General features: G+C 36.6%; 2 protein-coding genes across 3 annotated transcripts in view; one reads left to right on the forward strand and one right to left on the reverse strand.

The window, feature by feature from the left end:
• The window catches only part of LOC126975321 (PI-PLC X domain-containing protein 3-like), a 25201-nt gene extending 17622 nt beyond the window's left edge, over positions 1-7579 (forward strand). Inside the window, exons 5-7 of the mRNA XM_050823160.1 lie at positions 4389-4476; positions 5353-5587; positions 6870-7579. Coding sequence (XP_050679117.1) covers positions 4389-4476; positions 5353-5587; positions 6870-7213 — 667 coding nt within the window. The 3' untranslated portion in view covers positions 7214-7579. The remainder of the gene's footprint in view (positions 1-4388; positions 4477-5352; positions 5588-6869) is intronic.
• Positions 7580-16147, reverse strand: LOC126975320 (palmitoleoyl-protein carboxylesterase NOTUM). 2 transcript variants are annotated; one of them, XM_050823159.1, is made up of 3 exons: positions 15896-16147; positions 10195-10298; positions 7580-8868 (listed from the first exon to the last, which is right to left on the reverse strand). In XM_050823159.1, the coding sequence occupies exons 1-3, from the start codon at positions 15944-15946 to the stop codon at positions 7728-7730; spliced, it is 1296 nt and encodes a 431-aa protein (XP_050679116.1). In that variant the 5' UTR covers positions 15947-16147; the 3' UTR covers positions 7580-7727. The 2 variants fall into 2 exon arrangements, with proteins under 2 accessions (XP_050679116.1, XP_050679115.1); XM_050823158.1 differs by having other exon boundaries at positions 15821-16147.
• Between the last annotated feature and the right edge of the window lie 1693 nt (positions 16148-17840).

Genomic DNA, 17840 nt, shown 5'->3' on the forward strand with positions numbered 1-17840 from the left:
TTTAGTATTTTTATTTGTTAAATATTAATCAATTTTAGATTGGTCTGTTTCACTTCAATTAACACTGGCATATTACACATTACTGCTTCACGGCAGAAATAGGCACCGTTGTGGTACGCATAATCTAGCCGGCATCCTGTGCAAAGAAGCCTCCACTGGTGAAGGTAGCTAAGGTGTTGTGGTGTTACCTAATTAGGTAGTTTTATAATTGTGAATGAATGAGCTTCCTTGTACAGTGTTTCCGGGACGATACGACATGAGTACCTTCAAAAAAAGCTCACACCTTCCTTAAAGGCCGGCAACGCTCTTGTGATTCCTCTGGTGTTGCAAGAGAATGTGGGCGGCGGTGATCACTTAACGCCAGGTGACCCGTACCTACGCTCGATTGTCCTTCTATTCCATAAAAAAAATTGTATTATTTTAGAACAAACATAGGTAAATATTTTTCTGATGATAATAAGGAAAGAGACGAGCATGACGTTCAGCTGATGGTAATTGATACGTCCTGCACATTACAATGCAGTGCCGCTCAGGACTCTTGGAAAACCCAATAATTCTGAGAGTTACTAAAATTCCTCGCGCCACCTTCAGACATACTCGTAAGAGGTTAAGTCTCATTTACCCAGTAATTTCACTAGCTACGGCGCCCTTAACAAAATAATTACTTTATTGCTTCAATGAAGAAGAAAAGGCGCCTTTGTGGTACCCATAATTTAGCCGGCATCCTGTGCTAAGAAGCCTTCCACTGGTGAAGGTAGCTAAGGTGGTACCTAAGTAGCTAATAAGGAAAGAGACCAGCAGGACGTTCAGCTGATGGTAATTGATACGTCCTGCCCATTACAATGCAGTGCCGCTCAGGATTCTTGAAAAACCCAAAAATTCTGGGCGTCACTAATATTCCTCTCGTCACCTTGAGACATAAGATGTCAAGTCTTATTTGCCCAGCAATTTCATTAGCTACGGCAGACCGAAACAGAATTTGTTGTGGTACGGTTTTTATAAAACGTACCGTCTAGAGTTGTTGTTGATCAACAAAAGTAGTGCGTGATATACAGTGTTATACAACATATTTTAAATTATAATTGTATGCGCAATGCTTTATCACGCTCCAACGCCTGGCATTTCGCAATTGTGATCTCGCCTTTTGCCTTTGAAAGAATCGACGTAATATCTCACTAATATAATTAATTCCGTATAGATAAAAATCTTTAAGGATAATCAGCTGAAAAGTAATTAACTGTTATACACTCGGACATATCAAGCATTAAGCGACTTAATTGTAATGAATTATTAGTCATAAACAAAGTAATTGCTGATTACAACTATAGATAATTTATCATAATTAAATATTATTAATAAATAACGCGGGAAGTGAACTCTTTTTGTGAACGCGCGATCTTCTCGTGTCTGATGCTTAAATTTTCGAGTATATGGTAGTTTTCGAAGTTTAACACGTGATTTCAAATACAATCTATATCTTTATATATATAAATTACGTGACATGTTGTTTGTCCGCGATGGACTCCAAAACTAATGATCGGAATTAAATGGGGATTACTTCATGTTGTGCAGTTAGGTCTAACTTGAGAGATAGGATAGCTTTTATTTCGATTTGGGACCAATAGTTATTTTTATTTCTAATTTTATTTTGTATGGACATATTTTCTATGCGAGAATATAGTGACGCACGGTTTGACATTGCTGCTGTGAAACAATTTCATTATAGTTAACAACAGGGAGCATTCTTGATGTTTGAAAATATTATTGGAAAATTCCTATAAAACAGTTCTTTTTTATTATCTACAGAACAATGTCTGTCGGTTCAACTAGTATTATATAAAAATGAATTGCTGTTCGTTAGTCTCGCTAAAACTCGAGAACAGCTGGACCGATTTGGCTAATTTTGGCCTTGAATTGTTTATTAAATAAAACATCGATTTTGATTTTTCTTTGATGTGTAAAATAATAGTTTAAAATGAATAACTAATTAGAATTTTTATATCTTTCTAACTTTCTCAGGAGGTAAAAAATAATATTATTTTTAGGTAACTATAGTTGGTAATTTAAATACAGTTGTTAACTATCTAACAGATTATTTTTATTTAGAGTTTAGACTGATATATCTTAAGTCTTATCACAAAATAAATTTCAGACCGCAAACACTATTATTTGACGTTTGATACGTGTAACAAACATTGTAGATTGATAAATCTTAAGTTTTGTCAAAAAAATATAATTTCAGAACCACCTCGAAACAAAACAAAAAATATAGTTTATCAGAGAGCTTTAAATTTATTAACAGATTGTATCATAACTGCGTGTGTCTGTCAATATGAAATTGAAACTTTATAAATAGTCAGTATTTCAGGAAAACTCTGTTTTGTAAGTGATCAACATCATGTGTTATTGAGAAGTAGTATAAATAAAATAACTTATTAGTAACATAAATTGAAAATAATAATTAAATTTAATTCATACCGAGCATTTCTATTTTATTTGTTCTAATAAAAAAGGATTCTGTTTGTTTATTTCATACAAAAGTTTAGGTCTTTTATTTATAAGATACATAATAGCTTTAAGGGTAAATGTATACACTTCTACAATAAAGTCCCAGCCACTGTTCAGGCATTATCTATAAATAAATTTAAATGTTTTATAAAAAAATGGCTCTGTCGTAAATCCTATTACTCCACTGCTGAATATCTAAATGATCGGACAGCCTGGGACTAGATTGTGATTATTTTATAGCGACTGTACAATATTGTATATTTTTATTGAAAAGAGCGCATAAAAAAAGAATGCTGGGAGAGTTTCTTGCGCCGCTTCTTCTCTCTCAGAGCGCCATTTGTTTCCGATGCGGTAGTAGTATCTAGTAGTATAAGAAATGACATCAAAAAGAATTCTAAAGGAATCAATTTTGAGAAAATAAATGCCTTTTATCGCTTGAGGCAGTACGAAGTCTGCCGGGTCAGCTAGTTTTGAATAAAAATATTTGATGTCTCAAAGATCGGTCGAAGAATTATCGCATAGAATGAGAAGTAGGTAAGTAACTTAAGGCGACACTTAACGCCGGCGACCTTGAGCGATATGAGTTCACGGCTCCTATGTAACAAAGCCAATATTTAAAAAATTCTTGCGTCGAAAATTTAACATTTTAACAGGCGCTAACAGTTTAATTGCTTACAATCCTCATTATTGATTTCTAATCTTAATAAATATACCAACACAATAAAGTAAAAGCTATAAGAACAACTTTTATGAGAGCAGTATACTAAACAAATGCATCATGCCGAGAAAAAACTTGTTTAACTGCAAACAAAACTGGTAGTTCATAATGGCTTTGGAGTGTTAAGTTTAACTAACAGCAGGCATTAGCAACCTACAAGTAAGACTTAAGGGTATGTGTAACAGGATAAAGTAGTTTTTATAGCTCCAAATGCTATATTTTCACCACAAAACATGTCTAAAAACACCTTGTTTGCGTGTATTCTGCTTACTCTTCGCCTTAAGGACGGGAGCGTGAACGAGGGTGGTAGGGTATGTCGTTGTGTCTCGGTAGCCGCTGCTATGAATCAGAAATGTCATAATATTCATCAGTGTCTCTGTGTGTGTACCTACACTCAGGACTGCACACATTTGGAGAAAGAAAACAGAATAATTATATAAAATATAGGTACAACTAAATGGCTAATAATATTTAATGCTAAAACAATTGTTCCTTAGTAATTTCTCACTAAGACTTAAAGTTTCTTGTGACAAGTACAGTTTAATTAACTAAATATTACTGAAAAAGAACATTAAAAAAAGACTAATGTTACAGAATTTATGAGCTTCATTTGAGATCATGTATTGCAGTTATTCTCTTGTTAATAACATTTTTAAATTGTGCTAAATTAATTGTATTAAAATCTATATCAATATCAACAGAGACAAAGTTTTTATTGAATGAATTCATAAGTCATCGACATCTATTAACTATTAAATTTTTATTTTAAATATAAGAATACTTATATACATACGCTGTCGCGAAACTTTTTGTAGTTGAATAATTATGTGTTCCGCAAAGTCTTAGTACATTATTTTATTCCATTTCGCGGGGCACGCGATGAAAAGAATATTTTAAGATTTTTTTAACCTTGGGTTTACATTATTGGAGTTCTATTAATGACCCTATTTTTTTTAATATAATAAAGCCCATGTCATCCGGGGAAAGTGTGGCTTCCCAACAGGGAAAGAACTTTTTAAATCAGTTCAGTCGTTTCGGAGTCTATTTAATGTAAACAAACAATCAAATATTTCCTCTTTATAATATTAGTAAAGATCGTTAAATATATAAATCTTATAAAAAAAACATATTAAAACTGACAGAAACGTTTAACTCTTTACAGGTACTGGTTGAACCACAACTTAATACGAGTCCGTCCACTGGTACCTCTTTTGAGGGAAATAAAGTCCTTCTTAGACTCAACCAAAGAGGTAAGTCGGTTGAGATTATCTTCTCCTTTCATTTTAATTTAAATCATTTGTTAAATACTAGAGTGTTCTTGTTATGGGCCTCACAATTGCATCTAAAACAGATAACATTTTTAAAAACAGATTTGACACTCTCTCTCTCTCTTCTCATCTCTTCCAATTACACCAAAGACTCATCGCTCAAGATTTTTATGAATTATTAAATAAATCCAGGCTGAAACGAGCAATCTGGACTTTACAGCTTGTACATTTGTTTAAGTAACATATCTAATTCAAGTCGTTACTTTTGTAATCTTTGTTTAAATTTCTTAGAAATAAATTATCACATTTTTATCATTCTACTTTGAATTCGTATGAAAGTGCTCTTAAATGTCACCGTTCTCTCAAGGCTAGCGTTCGTTTGTAAGACTCTCGTCAAGCATTCACCAGCTTACTCCATAAGTCAAGAAAACAACATTCGCTTAGCGAAATCCATAAAAAGTAAAACTTTTTACAAAAGAACTACTTTCGAGATAAAGATAATGGTAAAATTTAAAAATAAATTATCTTTACAACCATTTATGTAAGAGTATGTGAATATTATTATTATTATTTGAGTTCAATCTTTCGTGGTAATAGCCAAAGATATACCTTTTTACCTACACTATTAAATTTAGTAATTTCCATGTCTATATTGGTACCAACTAAGTATTTATCTTTAAATTTTAGTCGGTTTTTAATATAAATAATTATTTAATTATAACAAAACTTTTTAATCCCCGCACAATGCTAAAAAGACAAGCCTCCATCTTTGTGACGTCATAGTACCGTCAGATCTAGCGTCTCTAAAATCCTGTTGTAAATCTTATTGCAATAAAAATGTTCACAATTTTCTTTCAGGTAGTATTCCTTGATGCTCACCATTTTCCCGTGGGCTTCTACGAGCACGACGGTGCACCAATCAGATCGGTTCATGCAGGTCTTCTAGAGCTGGTTCAGCGCGAGCTCGGGTCTCACTTAGCTCTTGCAACTCAGTTCTCAACCGGGGCAGGAACTAGAGGCCCCACCATTCAGTCACTAGTAGATGCTGATAAGAGACTTGTTTTCAGCTATGTCGACAACTCAGTCGTAGCGGGTAAGCTCATTTTTAACAAGCCAGCCGTATCACATAAACTTAACTCGTGGACGGGTGCTGCTTGTGATGCCAGGTCGACCTGTTTTAATAAATCATTGTAAGTGTTGGATGCTTATATTTGTTAATCTTTTTTTTATGAAAATAAGGGACAATATGATTAGGACGTTCAGCTCAGATGGTAATTGATACGCCCCGCCTGTATCAGCATATTCGGAGTCGATATATCGGGCGACCTCATATCGAGGCCTCACTAGCGCGTCGCGTTGCGTCGTCGCAACAGACCAACGCATTGTATGCCCCATCTGCGTTAGCGTCTCAGTGTTAACAGTCTTCACTCGACAATGGATCGGAAAAAACGTGTTTTGTTGTTGCTTTTATTACGCCACCGCCAAAACAAACATAGAAACAATAAAAGATTCTGGATATCTCCAGATATGATAGCATCGGAGCTCCGACGACGCAGTGCATCAACCTTCCCCCGCTTCGTTTCTTGTCCGTCGATCCGTTGACACGCAACGCATTAATGTGGCATGGCACAAAAAATCTATGAGAAAGGACGCAGCGTTGACGGTGCGATGACGCAACGCAACGCACTAGTGAGGCCTCGCTCATAGCCAGTGACAGTTAGAGGGGTGCTCGCGTATCGAGAGGATACGACAAAAGGAGACATTTCAGCGCTGAAAGCAAAAACTTTTGCCTTATCATGAAATTAAAAAAATGCAAACAATAAAACATACCAATGCATTGTTCCCAATGGGGATTTAAAGTGCGATAGTTCGCTAGATAATCAGAAAAATCATTATAAGTCTTCAACTTCATAACATGTAACAATTTTTTTTTATGAAAATAAAGGAGGAGACGAGCAGGACGTTCAGCTGATGGAGATTTATTGTTTGTGTTAGGATACTTCGTAAACGGTCGTGATTACTGTCATAATTAGTTTACTTTTCTTACCAGTGGGAGGCTCCTTTGCACAGGAAGCCAGCTAGATAATGGGTACCACAACGGGCTATTTCTGCCGTGAAGCAGTAATGTGTAAACATTACTGTGTTTTGGTCTGAAGGGCGCCAAAGGTTTGTTCACTAGTAATATAGTAAATCGTGAAATTGGATTCCTTATTGGAAATCCATATTCAACTAATTGGAGCAGGTTATCTAAGTTTTATCTACCATTGCTTATGCTTAACCAGGCTTGCATACACGGGCAGGAGACAAGAGGGATGAATGAGTCGTCACTATTATAATAAAATGCATTAAGGATAAAATTTATAATTTTGTTTCAGAAAATAGTTGGCTGTGGCCGATATTACCTCAGTTATGGGCTAACACAAATAGCCCCACGAAACTACTTGAGTACTTAGACAATGCAATCAGTACTTCACCACAGCCTTCTGCTCGATCACCAATGTTCTCAGCGATGGCACAAACTACCCCCAATGTCCTCGACATATTGCTTCTAAGAGGCTCCTTGAGACACAATGCAGACGCTGTCAACCGTAATGTCACCACGCGACTAAGAACACTTTGGAGACAGCGATCAAACATTGTTGCATCTGATTTTTTCCTGGCAAATGACGTCATAGATCTTTCAATTGAAATCAGCGTCGAACGCTCAACCAGATTATGACAGTACAACCGAATTCGGCATAAAGGACTTTACCTTAATAAATCTAGTTCAAATATGCAATTCAATGTGCGTTCCCCGTGGCTTGCAATAGCTTTAACACGACGCTATATTCTATAAATGAATACGTAGAAGATTTCAAAAGTCCAAAGATATATTATGTTATTAGATAAAGACGTGCTCAATTATTAAAAATTAAAGTTGACATCGTTATTATTAACCTGAGTGAGACCTAGAGAATTAAATTATTATTATTATATGTACAAGCTAGTCTTCATTAATATCAAAGAAAAAGTTCAAAACAACAGTGATGTTACTATTCACGTTTGTAAATAAAATAACCTATCGCCTAAATAAATTTAAACAATATGTTTGCATTTTATTTAATCTTTATAAATACCGCAGCATATCATTACAATAAATAACATCTAACATTAAAATTAATTGTACTTGCAACAAAAACGAGGTAGATTCACCGTGCAGTAATGCACGTAAACAGTCTATGTATGATACAGTATCACTTGTGCGGAGCTAACAGAGGCAATAACTCAGCTCGACTCATTCTGGATAACGCTCTCGCATCGAGTCCCATCGCTGCAGCCGCGCCTCGAACGTCCAATCCAAAGCTCTGCAATAAGGCTGCTAAAGCCACCTCTTCACCGGTGCGAGGATCGCGCAGTCTAGGACAGGAACCATTACATTGAGGCCAAGAACACCTCTCGATTAGCCTCCTTGGTGCGCACCGAACTCGATCACGCCTGTTTGCATTCCCTATCCGACGTTCCCAACACGCAATTGCACGCGGAAGTGACACCCCAGATACGTTGATCGACAGCCATTCAGGCCTCGCTAGAGCTCCATGAGCAATACAGGCTGGAGCGAACGTAGCTCTTACACTTTTGAGACTGGCACGAATGGCTGAGCCGGTCTCGTGGACCGCGTCCCATTGAGCTCGCGTACGCGGAGCCCGCACTCCTTCTGCCGTCAGTTGTGCCGAGTCAAACAAATATTGAAAGACGAACAATGGTGTCCGAATGTGTGGATATAGTCGATATCCGAAATAACACAACCACGGTTTCTCTCGATATATACGCACACAAGCTGAAGGCGGAGAACCTTGCCATAACGAATGGCCAAGTCTAGCGATTGCGTCAGTCGATGACGCTTTTCTTGCTCTAGGTGGCCTATCTAAAAACCAGCCTGAATCAGCGATTGCTGCCACTCGGATTCCATGGTTTCGTAGAGTGCGTCTAGCAGCATCAGCGTGCAGCATAGCACCTGCTCCTCCAGCACTGGAGCCAATGAGTAAAAGCCGGCCTTTGAGACCTAGTTGGAGTAGTTCGTTTAATACAGCTTTCACTATGAGTCGACCAGTAAATGCAAAGGTTGTGTTGGTTGTTTGAATGCGAGTTCCCGCCCACATGTCGCTGGAGCAGTAGGGTAGTAGAACATGGTTCGACTTGTGCCAGAGTGGGTTGGCTGCAGGGTCAGCAGATAATAACGCTGGGGCACGTCGAGCTCTGGGCCAGCGCGATGACGACATAAGACCTGGACGGCGTTTCCATCGACCTTCACATGATGTTTTATCCCAGCAGTATCCGCCACCTTCCAGGTACACAACCCAGTGTTGACTATTAGCTCCTCGCCGGATATAGTATCTGAAACGTAAAATATTCATTGACTCACCGGATGCGCAAATATTTATGTTGTTGAGATTAAGGCACATAAAACCGAAGACAGTAAGTGTATTTTAAATCCAGACTACTTTAATTTAATATAACACCATTAAGATTTAAATTGTTTGTGATAAAACCGTCTTATTACTTAGTAGAGATAGTACCTAGTAATACAAATAAATTGAAATGAAATTCAAATGCACAACCTTTGCTCTACGCTATTTGAATGTTTATTGGAACTATTATTACAAGTGATTAAAATTATTTATGGTATCTGACCGTGTTTGTAAAAGCTTTTGAACTGTGATATATCAGATATATCAATTTCACTTAACCCTAGGGTGTGGAATAGAGCCCCGCCTACTTCGGTATATTTCCTCAGTACTGTGCCATCAATAACAGAAATAAATAAATAGCCGAAGACAGAAACTGGCACAAATTTGTTGGTTATAGTAGCCCAGAGCCGCGGAGACTGTACAAAGTACTACATACATTATACATATACTAGATACACACTAAAAGTTTTGCACTTCTAGCTAATCGGAACTATTTGAATTTCGAATGTTATATTTTTTGAAACGTTGCAATCTTTATAGTAATAAAAAAAAACAATTGGCGGGGATATCATTTGTCAATTGTTTTTTATCACATCTATCATATCTTTTATCAGTTCTAGGTACGCAACGAAAATGGAATTAAGTCGAAAATATTTTAGAGCGATGATTTTTTATTACTTTAAAAGTTCTCTCTCTCCGCAAGAATGTGCCGCTCGTCTTCAAAATGCGTTTGGGAGAGAAGCACCTTGCTTGAGCACCGTGAGGCGATGGTTTGCTGAATTTGAGAGAGGTTGGGTTTCTTTACATGATGAATTTCGTCACATTTTTTATGTATGTATTTTCCCCAAAATCAAAGATTTGATGGGCGAAAGGCGGCCTTCAACTAAAATTATTGGTTAGTGACCCGGTTTAGTTAGCTAGAGGTCCCGGGTTCGAATCACGATAGATGAAAACATTTATATGATGAGTATGGATGTTTGTTTCCGAGTCAATCGAATTTTTCAATTTGGAAGTTTTTTATTCCTTTTTATAAATCAAAAAAGAGATTTATATTGACACTTTTTTTAAATAAATTTTTGAGGGGTTAAAATTATCGCAAATAGTCACCCCTTAGATAATTTATACATCTAGATAAAGTATCTTGCTGTTAGATATCCGATAAAAACAGTCCAGGTGCTGTACTGGTAGTGGAGTCATAAAGATTTGGCTTTATGAATAATAACATTATAAGTATGTATTAAAGTATACTAACCCGGCTGGCGTCCCATCATTGCATGTGAGGGAAGAGTTGCTTAGCCAAACCAGCCTCAGACTATCTGGGGGGGAGACTCCGTGACTGGCAGCCGATAACAAAACCTGAAATATTAAACATGCCATTCATTAACTGTGTCCTCTCTAGTCTTCGATACTTTTGACTAAGTAAAAGGTTCAAGGTTACGGTGATTTAGGGCTATCTTCATCAAATTTGCCGTATTTTCGGAAAATGCTCGCATTGAAAGGAAACGCCAAACAACAATATAATTAAAAATTGGCCAAACTCCCAGAATATTTAAATTGATTCAGAGACATACCCAAGACTGCAATCTTCAAGATTATTATTGAAAATGGACTTAATAAACTTTGCAACCAACGCTACAGAAGGAGAAAAAGAAAAGCGATTAGGAGGGCTGAGTACTACGGCCTAATCTAGTAGAAAAAAAAGGTTGGTGGGCCAAAAATACGGTGGGCTGAGCAAATGGTAGACATAGCGAAAAGCGAATAGAACAAGCTAGAAGAACCAATGTAGGTGTCAGAGGAACCTTCTATTCTTGCGATATGACACCCACTTAACCCAAAGAGGGTGTCAAATCTCAAGAATAGAAAAAACAAACAATATTATCATTTAAAATACAGAAACAAAATAAAAAAATACTAAAAAGCCTTGAAAGGACTTAGAGAAAGAAACTTTGAGGTTGGCTCTTCATTAAGTGTTTTTTTTATGGAATAGGAGGACAAACGAACGTACGGGTCACCTGTTGATAAGCGATCACCGCCGCCCACAATCTCTTGCAACACCAGAGGAATCACAGGAGCGTTGCCAGCCTTTAAGGAAGGTGTACGCGCTTTTTTTGAAGGTACCCATGTCGTATCGTCCCGGAAACACCGCACAAGGAAGTTCATTCTACAGCTTTGTACTACGTGGAAGAAAGCTCCTTGAATACCGCAATGTGGAGGACCGCCACACATCCAGATGGTGAGGGTGATAACCTAACTTAGGCAAAACAACAAACTGAAATCGCAAGCCGATTAAATCAGTTTGCACATCAATTTTAAACTATATTAAGAATATTTAATGTGTCAGCAAAACAAAATCTTTGAAGTAAATTAAAAACTATTCACAATATCTATTCAATCCTTGTACTATAGATTCCTCATCTGTTAATAACATTATAATTAAAATAATCATAGGTAGCTTAGGAGGAGCACTAAGGAGCTTTCTTCCACGTACAAAGCTGTGGAATGAGCTTCCTTATGCGGTGTTTTCGCGACGATACTACATACCTTCAAAAAAAGCGCATACTCCTTCCTTAAAGGCCGGCAACGCTACTGTGATTCCTCTGGTGTTGCAAGAGATTATGGGCGGCGGTGATCACTTAACACCAGGTGAAGCTCGTTTGCCCTCCTATTCCATAAAAAAAAAAAGTATATAAAAATAATTACTGACAACCGTACGCTAGATTCAGAGATCAGCGCGTTCAGACAAGCAGTAAAGATTTCAAAACCAAAATTAAAAAGTTAGAGTTTATTATTATATTTATTAGTAAACAGTATTTTTTAAGTGTAATTTTTATCTTGGAAAGATTTAATAGAATACAGATTCTATCAACCATTCTTAATTCAAATATCGCATTATTTAGTAGTAAAACGGTAAATAACATAGCACAAATGTTTAGAAATCGAATATATAAAATTCTCATGTCGCGGTGTTTGTAGTTCAAACTCCTTCAAAACGGCTTGACCGATTGAGGCTGAGAATCGGACAACATCTATTTTTCATCCCCCTTAATGTTAAGGGTGGGTCCACGTCAATTTTTTTTTTTTTTTTTGAGATTTTTTTTAAATTTGTTTGATTATGAGTCAGCATTAAAAATACATACAACTTCAAATTTTCACCCATCTACGATCGACAGTTACTTTTGTATCGCGATTTTAATATCGGCAATACAACTTTTGCTGGGTCAGCTAGTATTATATAAAAATCTCAAATAGCTGTTAGATCAATACCGAGATCATTGCCGAATAATGAAATAACAATTATTATCAGACATTACTTATATTTCTAAGATTCTTTAATACAAAAATGTTGCAATGTGCACTCTACAACTAGATACTTATATTAACTGAAATCCTACAAACTTTGGCCAGATGTCCCGATCTAAGGTCCCAGGAATAATATCCCACGCTGGTCATTCTTAATCCTAGCTTCTAGATCGTCAATAAAAAATATTTATACTACTACCCCTCATCATAAAGCTGCCTTTGCTGAGACGAATAGACAAGAAGTCATCGTCATAAAAATTATCAAAAACTACTGATATTGAATTACTGAATGAGAATGGGGATTCAAATTCAAATATTTTATAAAAAATAGCATTTACATCACTTATTGAAAGTCAAAAACTACCACCCATTCCAAAACGAATGCCTCAGACCTGAGAAGAATGGGCGAAACAATATCAGCGGGCTTTTTTTTCATCGAAAAAATATGTTTACAAAGTAATATTGTACAAATAAACTTATTATTTAGTTGCCTGATCGGTCGGGCGGTCGATCCATTCCCAATCTGTGGTATCATTAGGACAGTCATATATGTTATAGTAACCTTTACCACACAAACGTTTTTTAACAATTCGTTTAAATAACGTAATACTTTTGTTTTGAACATTTTCTGGGATCTTTTTGTAAAAGCCATATTTATACATACACATTCCCCACAAGACTAACTAACTCGACTAACGGCCGTTCCCAATATACTATCTACAGATAGAGATAAATTACTACCTTCTACTGTCAGTAATTAGCTGTCAATAATCTGAAGCTGTCCCAATACACCCGATATGTCATTCTTATCGCCTTATATTGGGACGCGTGAATTGCAATTTCCGCGTGTAGCGTGCACGGATAAGGTGAGTTACCGTCGATAAGTGTATTGGGATAGAAAAGTTAACGATGGTTACGATTTTTATCTCAAGTTAGAGATAGACTGAATATTGGGAACGGCCGTTAGTCGAGAAGTAGGCATATAAGTTTATGTCTGTTCCTGGTGTTAACGTTATGGTTATGACAGTTTCTAGCAAATTTACTTATTTTATTTATTTTAATACTCAGAAACTATAGAAATCTCAGTGCGCCCGAAAATATTTGAAAGCACTGACGGAACCCCAAGGTACTTGTGAGTTTATCTATTCATACTGCGTCCCGTTTATTAAATAACATTTCCCGTGATTCCACTTCTACTAGTTCATTTTGTATGAAATGGGAATGGCAAAGTTCTTCGAAGTAAATATCATTAAGTATTCCTTGTACGATATCAACGTGGTTCATGTTCTGTGGCTAAGATCTACTTATTTAAAATCTTAAGTGATTTACTGAAATCTTTACGGAAAATCCTTAAAGGCGAATGCAACCTATACATCAATAAAAGTGGTAAAAGATGCTTGCCTATTACCATACCTAATGCATTGTAGCGATACATGTTCCTTTATAGAGAAAAAATCAAAAATTACAAAGTCTAAAGATAAAATTAAACACAAGTTTACTAAGCAAAAAAAGCAGAGATGCACTGAGGCTGGACAGGTTACGTGTCACACCACATCTCTAGAGCAGAAGAGGGTAGGGAATTGATTGAATTACCTAAAAGATGGAAGAGCCATCAGGAAAGCGAAATGTTGGTGGGCCAAACAGACGGCGGGCTGAGGAAATGGTAGACATAGCAGGAAACGAAAAGATCAAGCTCGAAAACCCAGGAAAGAGTAAGAGAAAACTTCTGTCCTTGAGATATGACACCGACTTAACCCAAAGAGGATGACAAATCGGAATCAAGTCAAGAAAAGAAAAAAAACGAACAATACTATCATTCAAAATAAAGAAACATCTACAAAGATTGAAATACAAAAGTTTTGTGTACAATCTGAACTTAGATTATGAGGTCGTAGTGCATTTTAATGTCATTAAATAACGTTATGCGGTCATCTTTCGCGAACTTTAGAAATGACTTCAAAAAGAATTCTCTAAGGATCTTCTGTTAGACATATAAATGACTTTTTTTTTACGAAAATAAGGGACGAGACGAGCAGGACGTTCAGCTGATGGTAATTGATACGCCTTACCCATTACAATGTAGTGCCGCTCAGGATTCTTGATAGACCCAAAAATTCTGAGCGGCACTACAATTGCGCTCGTCACCTTGAGACATAAGATGTTAAGTCTCATTTGCTCAGTAATTTCACTAGCTACGGCGCCCTTCAGACCGAAACACAGTAATGTTTACACATTACTGCTTCACTGCAGAAATAGGCGCCGTTGTAGTACCCATAATCTAGCCGGCTTCCTGTGCAAAGAAGCCTCCCACTGGTATAAACGGACGAGCGTTAAGACCACTCAATACTGTAGGTTTCAACCCTGCCCAATAATATATATAGGTAGGTCGTGGTCATATTCGTAATCAGGAGGGATTTTGAACTCCTGCCATGACCCTTGAATAATCGATAGTATGTAACAATTGTTAACTGATTAATAGCGTTTAATTTAAAAATAAATATAACAGTTTACAAGTTTTTAGATCAGCAACTTGTTGGTTGAGCGCCCTTCACCTCTTAACTTTCGTGACAAAACCAGAAAATGCTAGTGAAGCATAACAAACATAGATTAACCACAGAATAGGGTAGATCATGCCCAGATATTTTCTATAACTAAGATTTTAATATATTATTAATTTGATGTAAATTGTACCTCATAGATTTATTGATTCCCCTGTCCCAATTTGAGATGTAAGGTTAAGCAAACAATATTTTAATTTAAATGTTAAACAAAGCGTTAATTATTTTCAATATGATTTTAAAAACTCTTTCTGGGATCTTTTTTTAAGACAATATTTTATACATCGCCTCACAAGACTTACTAACTCGACTAACGGCCGTTCCCAATATACTATCAACAAATAGAGATCAGTAATTAGCTGTCAATAGTCTGAAGCTGTCCCAATATACCCGATAAGTCATTCTTATCGCCTTATATTGGGACGCGTGAATTGCAATTTCCGCGTGTAGCATGCACGATTAAGGTAGTTACGATAGTTACGATTTTTATCTATAATATAATAAACAATATTTTAATTTAAATGTTAAACAAAACGTAAATTATTTTCAATATTTTTTTAAAAACTCTATGAATCTAAGAATGGAATTAGTTACCTACCAATGAAAAGAGTAGGTAAGACCAGGACACTCTTATTGTAGCGATGCTTTTTTTGTTTTTTCATTGTTTTACTAACTATACTTTATAGTTACAAATAAAAATACAATCCAAACCATTCCAGTTCCTTGTTGGTACGTACGTTTGATAACAGAAACTATTAAATAAAGAAAGTAACTTAGATTTCAATTCAAGAGAAACTTTTCATAATCTAAGTATTATGCTGACAAATAACCTACGTGTAACTTAATCAATTACCCAGTAGAAACAAGAAATCGAAAAAAAACACACATTATATACTCACAACACCTGCCATATACAACCCTTTTCTAAAACGACTAATTGATCACAAAACAACAATCAACAACACGAACAAATAAAACCTTTTTGAAACTCGTTAAAACTTATTTAACAAAGAAACAAACCATAACCACAGATAAAGCAAAAAACAGAACCCTCATTGTAATCACAATCCCGACGTAAATAAAAACAATGCGTACACATATCGTCCACGTGAGCCACGCTCGGCAGTGACCGGCTCCTGTGGTCATCACTGGAGGCTGAGCGAGTGATAGCGCGGCGACTGCCCGCAGTGAACACACCCCATACTGAACACGCGCACAGCGGCACTGGCTCGTAAGACGTAGTATCGCAGTCGGTAGCTGGCCGTTCACAAAAGCCTCTATTTAGATTGAGGGCGAAGGGCCGAGTAGCGCGGCGTCGGAAAGGTAACAGGCGGGCTCGTTTATGTGGCAGGGCGGCGAGCAGTCGGCGCGGCCGGCGAGATCAAACGCCCCACAGATCAAAGGGACCGCCGCGCGATCGGCATCCGTCATTATTATTATGCAAGCATTACGGAGCGCGTGACTCAGGCGCGAGGCGAGAGAGCCACGCGAGCTGCGCGGGCGCCGCTGCCGACTCCCTGCGCCCGTCACCCCGCCGCCAACCCTCTACCTGTCAACAGCCTTCATAACACACAACTACGCACGCAGTACGCACCCTAATAACGAAGCCGCGCCCCGCCCCTTCGTGTACGTCTCTGCAAATATTGCAGCTGCATACAATTATTATTGATTGCTTCTAAAAACGAGCGGCTTGTTTTGTCTTTCTCGTGCTTTGCAGTATGCATAGTCACGGGTGAGCCTTGTTTTGAATAGTATTTATAAATAAATGTATAAATTTGAAGATTTAAATGTGGCACTAGGCAACAACACAAATCAAAGAAATACTTCACACCTGTGATCAAATCGCTTACAACTTCGTCGAAATACTGATATTTTGACGAAATTGTACTCAAATCCTCCGATGATGTCCCTTTAGTAGTACTTCCACAACGAATATTGGATAGTTACTTTTAGTGTTTTCATTGTAGTTCTAAATTAACTTAGGGTTTACCATAGGATTACCACCCGTCGGGATTAATCCGGACTTTTAGACTCTAGGATTCTTGTCCGGCTCTATAACTTTTTAATTTTAATAACTAATATCAAATAGATCTTAAATATTTACGAGAAACGAATTCTAACGAGATCAACTAGAGGCTTTTTGTCAGAACTTTTGAAATTAGTAAGTGGTAACCCAGTAAGGTTACCAATTTACTTGTAAACTCATAAGTAAACATAAATTAACCCTAGCGTATTTAATTTTCATTTGACTTGAATTTAAACACACACATTGATATCTAACAAATGCAAACTCTCAAAGCTTGTACGGTTATAGATAACGAAATGACACCGAAGTGTTTTTGAAAAGATTTTTAAGTGGGGAGTGCTGATGAAAACCACTGGTTGCGTTTTTTTGATCAGTAGTCCCAAAATTCCAAAGAAGAATCCCAGAATCCCGACAGCAATGGGATCTTTTGTCACTAATCATAAGATCGCAAACAGACATCGAACAGCATGGCACTTATATACTGTAATGAGGTTTCATATGATATGCGAAGAAACTTTTCCCTATCTATTAAACATAACATATTTACATGGAACTTTAACGTGATGATCTATTTTAAATCTATTGAACTATTTATTAGAATTATACAAAATAATCATACCACTGCTGCGTTTAATAATTATTCCCTCCCGGGCTTTCAATGTAAGTATTTTCGTCGCAAAACTGTACCGAAAAGACACGTATGTTTTCAAACTTTATTTTATTAAGAATTCTATAAAATATAGTAATAAATAAATCTATTCAAATTATTTCTTTCTCACTAACAATGTCAGACTTATGGTTACACTAAAATTTAACGTCAACAGAAATTTAATATGTGATGACAAAATTCACCAACGACTATTTTTATTTGAATGAAAACATCAGATCAAATTGAATGGCTTACAACAGAATTAGACCAGGGGCCAACCGCTTGTTCTTACTATTGTTAGTAAACAGATTTTCAGTGAAAATACGTACCATATAAATACAAGTATACCAGGGAGGTATGGAATC

Source organism: Leptidea sinapis, chromosome 35 (genome assembly GCF_905404315.1).
Source record: "Leptidea sinapis chromosome 35, ilLepSina1.1, whole genome shotgun sequence".
Lineage (NCBI taxonomy): Eukaryota > Metazoa > Arthropoda > Insecta > Lepidoptera > Pieridae > Leptidea > Leptidea sinapis.